The sequence below is a fragment of the Agelaius phoeniceus genome, chromosome 9, assembly GCF_051311805.1.
Source record: "Agelaius phoeniceus isolate bAgePho1 chromosome 9, bAgePho1.hap1, whole genome shotgun sequence".
NCBI classification, from domain to species: Eukaryota; Metazoa; Chordata; class Aves; order Passeriformes; family Icteridae; genus Agelaius; species Agelaius phoeniceus.
The window spans coordinates 26,309,742-26,325,606 of NC_135273.1; the positions used below are offsets into that span (position 1 = coordinate 26,309,742).

At 41.0% G+C, this 15,865-nt stretch overlaps 1 protein-coding gene across 2 annotated transcripts in view; it reads right to left on the bottom strand.

The window, feature by feature from the left end:
* Positions 1-12,817: 12,817 nt before the first annotated feature.
* The window catches only part of OGDHL (oxoglutarate dehydrogenase L), a 47,941-nt gene continuing 44,893 nt past the window's right edge, over positions 12,818-15,865 (bottom strand). For both annotated transcript variants that reach the window (XM_054637041.2, XM_077183310.1), the window contains 3 exons: positions 14,469-14,632; positions 13,783-13,937; positions 12,818-13,073 (listed from right to left, as the gene is read on the bottom strand). In XM_054637041.2, coding sequence (XP_054493016.2) covers positions 12,950-13,073; positions 13,783-13,937; positions 14,469-14,632 — 443 coding nt within the window. In that variant the 3' untranslated portion in view covers positions 12,818-12,949. The remainder of the gene's footprint in view (positions 13,074-13,782; positions 13,938-14,468; positions 14,633-15,865) is intronic.

The window sequence follows — 15,865 nt, forward strand, 5'->3', positions numbered from 1 at the left end:
CACAGGTGGATGCAGTTAGGTTAAATGGTTGAGAAATGCTGACCCTTGCAAGTCATACAGCTACAGTGGACTAGGACAGAGAAAATACCTCCACCTGCCAGAATATGTGAGATGTCAGTACAGCCTTAACACAGCTGATAGAAACCTGGAAAGGTGAGACCCTGAATGTTTGACTCTACAGGAATTTGCTTCTGCCTTGTAAAACAACTCAATAGAAAGTGATGAATTAAAACAAATTCAAATCTGGGGAGTGCTCAGGCAAGTATGTGCATTTCTGTGTTCTTATTTCCCCAGTTCTGATTAATTTAACATTATACAATGCACCATAATAAATCTGAAAGGCACCTAATTCAACTAAAAAAAATGTGGATCAAGAGATTATTTTGTCCATTCTGATTTGATTCTCAGCTTCACAAAAATCTCAAGTGTTTAATATCCTGAGGGATTACTCTTTCAGTAGAAGAAAGATGAATTATGAGTCAATGAACAATTGGGTTATCAAGGTTGTTCACTTAATGTTCCAGCTGTTCTATAACACCATCTTAATGCTAACTGAAGAATTCTTTTGAATTTAGTCTTATTCTGTGGTACTTACAAATAAATGCTTTTTGTTTCTTACAGCTGCTCTGCCAGTAAATAGCAAATACGAGTACAAAATTAATTTCTTGCCTTTTACCCCTAGACCTAGAAATGACAGAGGCTAGAGGCTTCATTCAAAGGAGATCCATTAATGTAATAATAGTGAAGATGGAGATTAAAGCTGATAGGCTTTGTGGGGAGTTTTGTACAGCACTTAACTACATTAACACTGGGTTTTTCTCATCCTCATCAGTGCTAGAACTTAGATACACTCAAAATTTACTGAGAACCAAGCAAATACAGTACTGACCACTGCTTCTTTGCCTTTTTCCAGCTGGCCTGGAGGCAGAGGGACATCACCTTATTCTGGAAGTGGTAACAAACTGGAATGCTGTAGACCTGGTGGTTGACAGGGATATTGTATTTCATTGCAACATTTATGACCTGGGTTTTGGTAACGCCTGAATTTTATTATTTGCAGTTTTTTGAAAAGCACCTGTATTTTGAAATGAGCAATTCCTAAGGCATAAACAGTCCAGGTTCTAACAACATTTACACTTTTAAGCTCTGTACTGCTTTATATTCAAGGCAGTTTGAAAGGCACAGTCAGGAACAGAGAATGGCTTGGGAGTTAAGGCCATGCTTGGGAGAGCACTGTCTGGGGCCATCCCACATGCACCAGCCCACAGCCACAAGAAAACTTGCTAGGTTTTGGTCCACAGAGGTATTAGGGCTTCCCTCTGCTTTCAAAATAGGAATTTTTATTTTTTGTTTGAGCTAAATCCATCTCAGATTACTGAATTAACTACAGCAGAACCAAACTGGGTCCAAGTACTGTGAGGGAGAGCACAAAGGGCTATATGTGTTGGGGTAAGAAGCAGAAATGTAAAAGGTAAAAAATATATGCAAGTAAATGTATTTAAGTTGTAGTTTTCTCCTTTAGGAGGTGATGGCAAGTTAGATCCACTTTGTGAAGAAGCCAGAAAAGCAGTGTTAAATGCTTAACAATTTACAGGGACACTTCCCCTTTAATCTTGGGTTTCAGTCAGGCAGTTTACTTGCATCACAAAGATTGGTTCTTTACAGTTCTATGTCTCTTAATGAAGGGGGTAATTTTGTTACACCCTCATGTCAACCAAATAAGAATAGAACATCTTTTCCAGAAACAGCTGTATGTTACTACCCTGAATATTGCAAATTGGGGTAGAACTGATTTGTATGGCGTTTTAATAATTTGAATTAAATTAAAAGAAGATTGAAACTCTGGAAATCTTTAATTCTTTCAACTTTATAAAGTTTCTTATGTCAAAGATACTTTCAAAGTCATTAATAGCTGATAATACATCTTTTTACAGTTATACTGGTTGACAGTTCAGTTCTTCTCTTGGCCACAAATATCTCAGAGAACATTTGTGCATCACTTGGGAGCCCAAAAGGAGAGAGAAAGAAGTTGGCATAGCCGTGAGGACAGGATTAAAACTGACTTGGTATTATCACAGCTGATATTCCATGTACCTCAGAAGTAACTAGAGTATGAAGCTTCTCTTTTGCTCCTTATTTGTCAACAAACAATTTTATTTTAAAAACAATTTACATTTAGGTAAGTTCAGCAGTGTGAAAAATCATATGCCAGAATGCTGGTGCCCTGAGCAATATTCAGTTTGGCCCATGATTAGTTATGAAAGAAGGAAGTGGTCAATCTTTGCATCCTAAGAAAGGGGGTTGAGCCAAGAAACACAAGGATTTGCTGAGCCCAGGAAGAGCAGGCAGCAAAGCTGCAGTTTCCAGCAGCACTGCAGGAAAGCAGGCTGCCCAGCACAAAACCAAAACCCAAAGAAAACCTGTCATTCAGTAGCTTCTACCAGCTGAAATCTGTAACACTGATCCAACACCGCAGTGTGTCAAAATAACACCATCACTATGTCCAGATTCAGTCCCCTTCCCTCCAGGGGACAGAGACACTAAACCAATATTCTTTGATGAGAAAAACAATACTCATAGTTAAAGCTGAGCAAAGCAGGAATTGTATTGTTCCTTTAGAAGACTGAAACATTTTTGCTTTCTACCACTCTGATATAACAAGATTAGAAAGTGGGAACATCCAGACTGAGCTGGATTGAGAAGATCAATACAATGAAGCTTGGCACAGCTGGCCAGGGGCACTTTTTGCAGGAAGCATTCACACAGCAAACTGGGTTTGCAGCACCTGCCCTGGACAGAGGGAGTTTGTTCACACCTTGCTGTCACCCTGAGCCTCCCTCTGCCACTACTGAGCAGATTGTCCTGCCCATAAAGCAGCTCCAGTGCAGCTCCCAGCAGAGGCAGGGCTTTCTCAAACATACCTACCACATTCATCACTGGGACACCAACAAATGGGCTTCTGCTCTGGCAGTAAATTGTTTCTTGGCCTCTTAGATAAATGCAAATTAATTAGACTAAAATAGTTTAAATAATGCTACTTCTGGGCAGGATTTACTCCCAAAAATAGCAGAATAAACTCCCCAGATCTCTTAAGCATGGAAAGCTGTGAACATCACTGGAAACATAGCAAGCAGATGAGCTCACTACTGTGACTAGTCTTGGGGTAGATTTTTGGTTTGTTATTTCATTTGTTGGGTGGGTTAATTTTGCTGTATTTGGTGCCCTCTTTAACATCACTCTGAGGACATTTCTGACATACCTCCAAGTCAGAATAACAGCAGTTTTGTAGGGAGATACTAGGCCTTAATAAATCAACATGTTTAACTGGAGTAAATACAAACAAGCTTTGAGGAACACAAAGCTGCAGGTTTGAAACAGCAAGCTTTCAAGACAAGCATGGGTTGAGAACAGCTGCTCTGACTTTGCTTTAGAGTAATATTATGACCAAATTGTAAGAGTGAGGCAAAAAATCAGCTGCACCTAAAAGAGATCTCATAGCTCCACATAGAGATCCCAGGCCCCCTTACTGTGTTTTTGTTACAGAAGGAAGAAATAAACACAAATTTGCAGTAGCCCTTTCAGTCTGGTACCTGCCCCCAAGCACTACCTGCAGTTAGTTGCCACAGCACTAACTGTGCTGGATATTGAAAGGCACGACAGCAGCCCCGTGGACAAAGGCGTGTAATTTTTTTATAATGAAATATCCACTTTTTCCCCCTCACTTTTTTCCTCATTTATAAGGGGATTATCTGCCCTGTGGATAATCATGGCCATTCAAAACTGAATTTAGCCTCCAAGTCTTCCCAACAGCAACTTCCAGCCAGACTATTGTGACAAAGTCAAATCAGGAAGAAGAAAGCAGCCACAGAAAATTATTCCAGTAGTAACACCAACTAAATTGCTGTGCAGCTTTTATGGTTTGACTAATTGTCTCATTAAGGCACATTTCTGATCACTGAAATGGATCTCAAGTATTATTAATCACTGAAAAAACGGTACCACTAAGAGCCTCTCTCCCTCCTATCCCTGGCACTCTTTGCAATGGAAAAGGCTGACAGGCTCCTGTTGATTGGAGCCCCACTGCTGCACAGTTGGCAGTCAAACAGTACTAATGGCACAATAACCCAATAGAACTAAAATAGTTATGCCTTTCACAGTAACAATCTCTTATAACGTGATTAAGCTCCATCATGCACATTTCCTTGTGTTTTGCAAATGGCTCAAAAAAATCTGACAGTTTTTCCAGTAACTTCTTCAAAAGGAGAGGAAAAGTATATATAAAATTCATTAGCTATCATGAGCTAAATTTTAAAAACTCGATGCATTTTAGAATAATATGAAAACAACTGCAGCAAGCACGGGCTGTGGCACCCAGTCCACTCCCCCTTGCAGAACACACCTCCAAAGACTGGCTTTGGCTCAGTTATTTGCAGGCACTTTAGTGAACCTTAGTTTAGGGGCTGGCTTGCCCTGGGCTAGCTCTGTAACTGATGGAGAGAGACACCTCCACAAAGCAGCTCAGATCTCTGGGTACAGACTGTAGCATCTCTGGGCTCCTAATCTAGGTACTTCAGGGGTGTTTGGTTTGAAGCAATATTAGGAAAGATGAAGCTTCTTCCTCATATAAGGAGCCCGCTGATGGGCTCTCTTCATTCTCAGCAAACAGGAGGATGTTGCTCTTGGCCATCACTCCCAGTGGCTGCACAAGCCATACACTGCAACAGGACAGTTCCCCTTTCCAGGGGAGGCCTTTAGGTGTTTATCCCATGCATTATCATATTAAAGACAGCAGACAATTTCCAAGCAGCTAACTTTCAGAAGCCTAATGCAGAAATGGCACAGTTATTGCTGCAGGATATACAGACTTTCATGGTTACCAGTTTGATCAAGCAGAAGAAAAGACCTGCAAAGGTCTGGGAGCTCCTCTGTGGAGATGGAAGTGGTACATGGGAAGGAAATTGCAAAGGTAATCGTCAGTATAGGCTCCTTCAAGTGAGAGACAAGATGCATCACTAATTTAAAATTTATTTGGAATGCAGCCATTGCTTGCTACAGCTCTCAGTTTTAATCAGTTTTGCAAGGCAGTTTTAGGAAAAGACAGGGTTGTTCTGCACCAACACACAGGCACTTTTCAGGCACATCCTTATTTGCTCACATATAGGTGTATATGCAAATGTGCCCAGGAACGACCCACCAAGGCTGTATGAAGTACAGATACATCACAAACAAGTGGGCTTTGTTGTAGGCTTTGGAATTAGTTCTGGGGAACAGAACCTGGCTACAGAGATCTCCTTCCCTTTGGGCTTTGTTACAGAGACAGGTACCACAGAGTTGAAATCTGCATAAATCTGTTGAGCTCCTGAGCTGTGCAATATTATTATCACTATGACAAATATTATTTTACTGATGAGTCTAATAAGGGACCTCAGGGTTGTGGTAAATGAAAAGGAAATAAAAATGGAAGTAACAAAAATAATCACACTTCATGTATTCCCTAATTTTTAAATGTACATAAATATCAGAACAGTAATGCTGAAAAGAAGGGAAAATATTCTACTTTTTTTTTCCTGGCCGTCCCTTCAGAAGCTATTTATGAGCAGTCATAAACTGACATGCACACTCAGATATATTTTCCTGAAGCCTGTAGAGTTTTGTCTAAGCAAAAGCTTCAGAATATGTGTGTGTAAATAAATTACAGCCTGTCTGGTTTATAATGAGAAGGGTGTATTGTGGTATAAATATTGCAGAGCACATTAAATAAACATGGTCACATATGACCAGGTATCTATTAAATGAGCACATCACAGGAGAAGTTAATTATCTGAGAGTGTAACTAGGAACCGTTTAGAATCACTGGAGATTAAGTTGCTTTATTTGTGTTTATCTTTCCTTCTGAATAGGCAGTAGGTCGTTGCAATGAAGAGTCCCTGAGCAACACAGAGCTTCAGCTCTTCATCAACTCTAAGATGACAGTGTTGTCAACACCAGTTTGGAGTCAGGATAAGCCAAAAATTTTATTCAATCTAATTTTGTGCAAAATGAGTTGGCACAAACCAGTATTTTAAGATGTAAAAGTGCAAAATATTTATAGATACCTTACGGTGTTCAGGGTAAAGAGGAAAACTTTAAAGCTAAGTATTTATTTGTCTCACATACTGCAGCCTAAAAAAGTATATAAAGACTTCTTCAAAACAGACTTGTAGTGTCAGAGACAAGCATCCTGAGAGTAACATACAACTTTACCCTAGTAATAAGATTTTTTGAGACTTCACAAGTTATTGTGTTTCAGTCCACATGCAAAAACATCAGTGTTGATCGAATTTGATTTTGCTTGGGTTGTGAAACTCCCAAAGAAAGCTGTCCACTGTTCATCCTATACAAAATAACCAATATTGCAAATATGGACTAATTAAGGATATGTTTGGGCAAACTGCTGTAGCACAAAGAACAACTGATGAAGGAGGATTTAATCACATACAATTATTGAAAGCAAGATGAAGCCAATCCCCTTAAATTACTTAAGTACTGCTTAAACCCTGTAATAAACATATAGTAATAAATATTTCATCTTTAACAAGCCTACTGGGAGCAGTTTGTTAAACATTTATTTCTAGTCATGGGAAATTATGAAGCGTCATTTTGTTACATTCTATATCAGACAATTTTATTTTATCCTCTTTATTTTACCCCCAGCAGTGGGTATGCTAATTTGGGGAAATATGATCATTCTTCTAATGTATTGAAACATACTCTTCCTTCATATGTCTTTTGGCTTTTACTAATTAACTTTACCCTTGCAAAGTCTTGGCCAGCACACAGTGGCTGCTCACATCTACTTCCCAGCCTCTCCTGTGGAACTGACTCACTCCAGATAGGGGAGCTTTAGTGGGAACCCCAGCAAACCCACCCAGGGCATCACTGCAGAAGTGACCTCACAGCCTGGGCAGGGTCACTTTGGGCCAGAGAGAAGAACCAGGTCTGCTCTATGGCACAGCCAAGCCCCAGGCACAGGGTGGCAGGGGTGGGTTTTCAGGCAGCTTCTAGCACTGAGCTGCACTTTTCCTTCAGCTTGGGCAGCACCACAGGTGCACGGGGAACTCTGTGAGAGCACCAAACATCACTGCCCTTCAACCAAGTCTGCGTGCAGACAGCTGTTACTCCACTGCAGGTGGAATTCCAGTGAAATGCAGCCACTTAAACCAGGACTAAAACAAACTCATTATAGGGATAATCTACTACTCACCCAAGGAACATACTCAAGAGCCAAGCTGAGCTCTCACACAGACCCCTCCTCTTGTGGCAGGCTGAATGCACCCAGTGTGAAATTGTCCTGAAGTGGAGGAGAATTTCACACTGGCTGGGTATGACATGGGCAGAAAGGGTCTATGTGCTCTTTCTGTAAGAGTATCAGTGAATTCATGGGCTATTGACCAGGAAGTAAAGACTTCTGAAATGATAATTCAGGGTTTCTTTAGTGATGACTACAACTGTTTTCCCCGCTAAACAAATTAGATTTCCATTTGCCATTAATGACTGAATCACTTAAGTGTCACAAAGGAACTGCCTGGTGCACTTATTAATAATTGAAAACGTTGAGGAAATCCGTGAAACATTTTCAATCAAAGCTAATAATTCTCTAAAATATTATTTTTCCTGAATAATTACTCCTTTTGTTCTTTTATTCCTTTTGGATAATAGGCAACATTTTAAATAAAGGCATTAAAAAAAACCTGAAGTAACTGTTAAGAGGTATCTAAAACCAGAAGTGGTTTCAATGTTAAAAAGCACAAATTAGAAAAGAAAAATTATTAATCTGTTTCCTTCCAGCAAGTATGCTGAATTTCTATTTTAGACTGCATGCTGTTCCTTGATACCTTACACCAATGATTAGGAAAATGTACTCTCTTAATCTCTGTCCTCATTCTGTATAAACATGAAGAAAAACTTTCAATTGTCTTTTTAATCAGTAGAGTCTATGAAATCAAGAGTTCTATTGCTACACAATTGGACTTTGCAGAACTAGTCAAGAGTCAAAAGGAGCAAAGACAAAAAACACAAAATTTTTTTATCAGACCTAATAGGAATTTGAATGCCATATGTAGTTACTCTACTCAGTAACCTTTACTATTCAGGAACAAGGGCAGAAAGATATAAGCAAAATTACCCAGACCTGCAAGGGTTTTTTTGGTGTCTAAAATGATCATCAGCACAGAAAGGTTGTGTGACAGGTACTGACAAAATCTCCAAGGCCTGCAAGTTTGTCCACAGGACATGGAAGGAAGGAGAAGTAGAGGTTCAGTGTTTGTCCATCCCAGCAGGTATCACCTGGGGATGATGGCTGCAGCCTGGAAAAATCCAGATTATTCTATATTTCTCCACAGGAAAGGAGAATTAATTTTTTTAATTATTCGGGGTTTTTTTGCAAAAAGAACAAAATGCATTTCTTTTCCACAGACAGGTCCCTTTGCTTTTCCCAAGCCAGCCTCACTGCACTCACACTGCAAGTGGCAGCATTTTACAGCCCGAGCAGCTTTCGCCACCGGCTCCCCTCAGAGCCCCACAGCTGCGCTGTGGGCTTTACTCTAGGCCTGACGGCACTCAGCAGCTCTGACAATAATTCAGTGTTCCCTTCACCCCAGGGCCAGCACAGCACGTCCCCACCCAGCTCCCAGTCTCTTACCTGCCCTTACAAAGTGCAATATCTTTGAGCCTGAGGCCACTTCTCCCTCCTGAGACTTTCCCAGCAGCCGTCCTCGTCCTTGTTCCCCTCACCTTGACTCCGTAACTCCTTCTTACTGCGGACATGGCGGCAGCGCCACACAGGCCCCTCACAGGGCCCACACAGGGCACAGCCCTCCAGTCTGGGAAAACAAGGCAAAATGCTTGAGGTCTTGAGGGCAGGACAGCAAATTACAGAGAGAGGGGCCAGCTGCAACCACAACCTGGGCTTTAAGCCCCAGAGCACACAGGCCAGTCCCATCAGCCATAATTAACTATCCCCACCTGCCCTGGGCTTCTCGTTAGCCGGGCGGGGCCCTGGTGCCCCTCAGCACATCCCAGGGCCCCGCACCAACCCGAGGAGCTGCCTGGAAAATCAACACATTGTGAATTCACTGAACCTCTATAAGAGACAACAGTGGGCTCTTTTCTTTCATCTTTGACCAGACTTGTTAACCTTACAAATCTATTCTATCTGCTTTTACAGCCATTCTGGATTTATGTGAGTACTGAGCGAGCCTCTGGTTCATGTTTTAAACAATGTTCAACGTCATCTATGCCAACAGCAATTAAAAGAAGAGATATATATACACACACATATATATATTCATACACACACACACATATATACATATATATAATATTTGCATGTGTGAAAGCATAGGGTAGAGGTTCCCAAGCTTTCATTTTGTTGTTATTCTTAGTGGCAGTGGGTATTCCCAGCTCTGTATCAGAGGCAGCAAATCTGCTGGTTGTGCACCCAGGTAAGAGCTACCCAGAGCTCTTGGAACAGCAGCCAGGGAGTCTAACCAGGGATACTTAAAACAAAACAAAGAAAAGAAACAGACAACACCCCCCAAGGCACACACTTTCATCTACTCAGTTCAAACAATGCACACACATTCCTGGCTCTTGTCTAGTCCCATACATTAATTTTTACCTCTTGGAACAAACAGAATGGTTTCTCTTCTGGAGAACAGGCTCCTCCTCTGCTCTAGCACAGACTCTGTACTATGGACAGAGCAAATGTTTCCATCAAGCACACTCCTGCTGTCTGTCAGAAATGAAGAACAGTGACAGAAGCTGATTATCTAAGCAAGTCTTGCTGCTGTGGGCATGCACAGCCTGGTGTGTCCCCAAGTAGATGAAGTCAGCTCTCACATTTACTATTTCTTCCAAATTGCAAAGTTGTCATTTGAATTTCAGTGCCAACTTTTTTCACAAGAGGTCTATATAATACTTCAGTACTTGTCAAACATTGTACAAAGATGAATCTTTTAATCATATACCATCTCAAAGCTGAAGACACAACATGTTTAGTAATTAGAGATGTTAATTCCAGTCTAGTTCCAGTATTTTAAAAACTCTCCTTGAAATAAAAATGCTTTAATGTGTTTTTTCAAAAAAATAACAAATAAGAAGCCAAATATTCTAATATAACCTCAATGTTATTGTCAATTTTGACTCAATGGTTTTGAATAATTATCTTTTGCTAGTCCAAATGCTGTCTACCTCACCGCTTCCATGTTTAAATAAGCCAACACTGAGGAAACAAATAGAAAACAGACAAATGAGCTGTCCTAACACTTTTACAAATAGGATGTTAATGTCCCCACTCAAAGGAGAAATTGTCAAAAAGAACAGCCATAACAGAGAATTTTCTTCTTATGTACTTTTATTTTATTGAGTTTTTTTGCAACTTTGATGGAATTTTTATGCAAGTATTATGCCACAATCTATGATACACAATGAGAGTGAAAATCTGTCATTTACCATTTATATTTCTATGTTAATTTTGTTTTCTACCTCTGCATATACTGTGGCAAAAGTGCATTTATCATATTTCATGCAGCGCTGACTGCCTTATGCAAACTGAGAATACAATAAACAGAGCCAGAAATATTTAGCTGCACTCAATTCTTGCTACAAGAAACAAGCATTCATAAAAGCATTAAAATACTTTGGGTGATGGTTACTGTCTATCAGCTTAATGTTTTGAGCTATAGAAAAGGATAGGAAACAACATTTGTGGCTGTCAGCTGCAGTACTTTCCAAGTTCATTAGGTTTTCAAAGACTGAATTAGCTTAAATGCTTCAGTGAGAGAAAAAGCCCAGGGCAACGGGCCTGATTTAAAAGGATGCTACAGAGTTTCACAAACATTAGACTAAGTTCAGTTCTGGATTCCATGGTAAGTACCTTACCACATCAATTCTTTGCTCTGACAGAAGGACTGTTTCTTCACCATCATGGTGTATCCAAGCCAAATAAAAGGACAATACAAGGCACACAGGCCTTTTTGGAAACATGCTTGGGCATGTAGTACTTGATCATAGCTTTAGCTTTTAATTACAGCTTTTTATATTGAGACAAGAAGCTTTCCAGCATTCCACCCGACTCTTTGAATCAGACATAAAGTGCCATGCTTTGTTATGTCACAGTCCATACAGCAGAAGCAGGGCAAAGTACTCACAGAGCAACAGCATGTCCAAGGAGCCTGCTCAGGACAGGGAAGTGGAGATGGAGTGAAGCCTCATCTCTGTGTTTTCCAGTCACTTGTCATGCTGTCTCCAGGCAGCTGCAGGGGAATCCAGTCTGACCCTCAGGGCACGGCTGGGGCACGGGGCCTTTGTGCAGCTGCTTCCAGCTCCCTGCCCCAGCACAGGCGTGGCCATCCTCTGCACCCCAACACTGCTCAGCTCAGCACTCCCTCTGCCAGCCAGTACAAAGAGGGCAGAAAGCCTCCTGGCCACTACAAGGGTTAGTGCTGCAGAAACCTGCACTCACAAAGTCCACTCAGAGCCAAGTTCTCCTGGGCCAGAGGGAACAGGACTTCTGACAATACTAGTTCTTACATCAAGAGGGAGAGTGTGCTGGGCTCCCCTGCCTTCTAGCACTCTGGAGGAAGCACAAGCAATGGTTCTCACACCACCCTGCCATGCAGTGCCTCCCCAGAAGCCAAGCACTAGTTCCCAGCAAGAGAAACAGCCTCTGCTGCTCTCTCCTGTCCAGCACTTGCTGTACATCAGCCCCCTGACACAGAGCAGCTTGAGGAGGTTCACTTTTATGCCCATACTCAAAGTACATGGCAGTTGGGATTCTAATTGACAGATAAACTTAAGGGACAAAAATAATCAATCACTACTTGCACAAAACCACAGCATGTGCCTTTGGTAAATCTGCAGCTGTTGCTTGCCCACCTTCCTCTAAAAAAAAAGGGTGAGTAAATCAGGAATAGCCATTTCAGAGCTGAATTAGTATCAGCAAGGAGGTGTGAGGTAGGGAATAGCACTGGACAAAGCAGAAAACCAACTGCTTGTTGCAAAAACAGAAATTTTTCATTCAAACACCATCTTGTAATGGTCAAGGAAAAGCATATCTTAGTATTATGGTGAGGGAAAGACTTTTCATCCAAAACAAGGATGTTTACAGGACCCCACAGTTCCCTAATACCACACAGCATCAAAGCAGGCAGCCCAGGGAGCAGGAGCACCTCTTACTTTTGAAGTCATTTGATGCTGAATTCTCCTGGTGATCACCCACTGCTCTGTCAACTGTGGTCTCATGCACACTTCTTCCTTCTTCAAGCATCCTCAAACAACCTTTTCTTGGTCACTTTTACTTCTGCCCTTCTTGACCTCATATCTAAGTGGTTTATGCTACTTTCTGTTATCCCCAGTTGAACAACTTTGTAATGTGACTTCCTGTTTCCAGCCTCTTCCTTACACCTCCAGGTTACCTCACCATTTCCTTCTAACAAATACAGCTGGTACATTTCTCTACCAAAGTCATCTACCAACTCTGCTTTTCAGTTTCATTACTCTTCTCTGATATATAGACAGAAATAAGTAATTTCTTTTCCTTGTGGTAATGACTCTTGTGTGCATAACTATGGTGCTGTCCATGCCTGCTCTACTTACTTAGAGTAATTAGACAGTGCCCACAGACTGAGAGATGAGCCTCACCAAGCACACATTGCATTCTGGGATAGGAGAAGCTTCTTGTGTCAAAGAGGTCCCAATTTCAAGAGACAAGTGACAAAAATGGTGGAAGGTAAGCTGGGATTTTTTTTCCTTATAAACTGGGAAGCAAGGTACAGAGTAATGAAGTCAGCTGCAGGATCCTTTTATTTGGTAAAGCAAAAAATACATATTTTCCAGTATTCTCCCCACTTTCCTTTTGGATGCAGTGCTTTGAGAGACTACCAGTCAGAGACAGGTCAGGACCTTGCAGTTAGAATGTCTTTCCCTCAAAGGCCTCCAGGTTGAAAGCTGTATCCAAGAACCTTCTGAGTGACACCAGATGAGTGTTCTTGTTGCCTGTGGCAGCTGCAGCAGCAGGCTCTCGGCCAACATACCTTCATGACAAAAAGAATTGGGTGGACAGTGAGGTGAGAAGAGACACTATTTTGACAATAACAAGCATGAGAGCATGCTATTTAATGCATTCAAGTCAGCTTGGCAGGTTTGGATATTTAGTCATCAATCTTTCTTAAATAAAAATCAATCTAAGTTGTACCAAGTTATACCTTCTGGTCAGCTTCCCTTTCTTTCCTCCCACCATTGTTAAGCTGTCTTCTCCCCATCCCTCCCAGGGCAGCCAGGTACACTGTCTCATAACTAGGTAACTTGCTTTTAGCAATGAAGACTCACATTCCTTTGACAGCTGCATGGGCAGATCTGAGAGTCAATCATCTAAAATAAATGCAAAAGTGCCTGAACTGAGCTCTTAGAACAGCTGTTTCCTGCAGAAACCTAATATCTGGAATGAAATTCTTAAAATGACAGAATCTTAGACAAAAGAGAGCTAAGTGCCGGGCTAAGTAGCAATAAATACAGACCTAGTTACTGATCTTCTTTTAGATCTACAAGGAGGAGCAATATGTGCATCTTATATTTGAGAAACAATAGTCTAGATTTTTCCCTCCTTCACCCAAGAACCCAGAGTCAGAGGTTTTGATTTGTGAAGAACCTGACTTACCCATAAATACCTGAAAACAATCCTAACCAAATTTAAAAGCAAACACATCAGCCCAGGAGACAGAGCAGTTGTTTAAAGTCTCATACCAGATGGGTCGAGTGCGGTTCACAATAGTGCGGAAACGAGGTCTGACATAATCGTAATAGCCACTGTTTTTGTGCTCCTCCTGACACCAGACCAGATCAGCAGCTGGATACTTATCAAGCTCTTCTTTCAGCAAGTCAAAGGGGAATGGTGAGATCTGGAAAAGGAGGGTAATAATTGTCAAGGCTTTCTCTTATGTGGTATTAGCCCATGGTGAGTCATTACTTTTCCATGGAGAGTGACTCATGTTTCTCTAATTGATTTAATGCTCAGAAATGAGTACACAAGTATTTTATAGTTCTGTTAGTATGAACAGAAGTAGATTGTAGTCCAGACCACCTGCACTCCTATGCCTTCTTCAGTGAAGTAGCTGTAGCATGTCCTTAATCAATGAATGACAACATAGCTTCAAAGTGCACTATTCACAACATTTAATGCTAGCAGACTGCATATACAAATTTAAGGTGCTATCATATTGTTATCTTAACTCTTCCAGAACAACATAACAAAGTGATCAAGTTTTCTGGTTCTCATTGTCCAGTATGCAATTGATGTGTTCTTTCTCCACAAGGCCACAAAGGATTAGAATATGTGAGATGCTAAGTGCTAGAAAAATGCTATCACCATCTATTCTAGGAGAGAGCACAGGAACTCCCATGACCCTGTCTTCTGAGATCAGGAAGCTCACCTGTTCAAGTCTGGTTATAGCTACTTGTTTCTCCAGGTCTTGGTTCTTTCTCTCTTTCACAAGGTCATAGTAGACTTTTCCTGTGCAGAGAATCACGCGCTTGACCTCATGTGGTGCCTGAGCTGCTGGCCCATTCTCAGGAATCACACGTTGGAAAGTGGTACCTAGTTGGAGCACAAATTAGAAAAAGTGCCCTCAGTGGACCTGACATTTCAATAAAGCAGCCCAGGAAACAGCCCTTTAGTCCTTTACTGAGCAGGCAGCAGGTTGCAGTGATTGAAGGGTTCTCCTGCCTCTCCAGTCCTACCTTTCACACTGGTAACTTGGCTAAAGTCACTTTCAGCAGTTCTGTTTCAAGAAGTTAGAAGATTTCCAATAATCCAGTCTTTCACTACACTTAATAGACAGAATCATATCAGTAGTGGACTGTGTTTCAGCTTTGTGCTGTGTATTACATCTTTACTTTTAAATTGATTGGGCAGCTCAACTTTGCTTCCAGTTTGGGTTTTTTTTCCAGAGAATCACCTGAAATATTCTCTTTCTTCATTCCAAGATTATCTCAACCATGTAACATTAATACAGCTTTACAAATTTCAGAATATTCTATAAAAACAAAACAAATATCCATAATGCAACTAAATCTGGCAACTGCAGAACTATTTACCCAAGCACACACATTACTGCTGTGTTTTTGATTTAAACTTCTGTTTGAGAGCTAAAATAGCAATAGCCAAAGCAAGAATTAGCACAGAGCTGAGCCACATGTATAAATGCTAATGTACAAGTACCATTTCAGATGCATATCTTCGCTGCTAACACCTCCCAGTGGAGTACAATTTGCTTGGGATACTGGAAGAGGGACTTGATAGTCTAAAAGATCCTTTTCTTTGCTCTCGTATATGATTGAGTAGAACTATTTCCACATTAAACAACTGCAGGGTAGCAGACAGCAGCTCGACCTCCTATCCTGAATCAGCACACCCACTTACCAGGAGAATAAACTCCTGTTTAAATCATTTATCTTGGGGAAGAAAAGCAACAGCACAAACATATCAAAGAAGAACTGATTTATATCAGAATTATCCTGTCCCACTGAACAGCAAAATTCATCATTAAAAAAGACTGAATCTGTGCTTCATTGGGTCAGCTGGAGTCAATCTTCCTCTCTCTCTCAGCTTTCTATTAAAAGCAGAGCAAAAAGGGTTAGCTGAGAGTCAGAAACACTTTATTACCTGTTATCCTCTTCAGCAGAAACATGAAAGTATGCCAAAATTCAATGTTAATTTGGAGTTTAGCCACTACTGTGGTTAGCCTGAAGGGGAGGGGACTCCCAAGACAAAGTGACAAATCCCAAAGCCTACAGAATTTCTAATCTGACCCATTCTACAGAGCTTTTA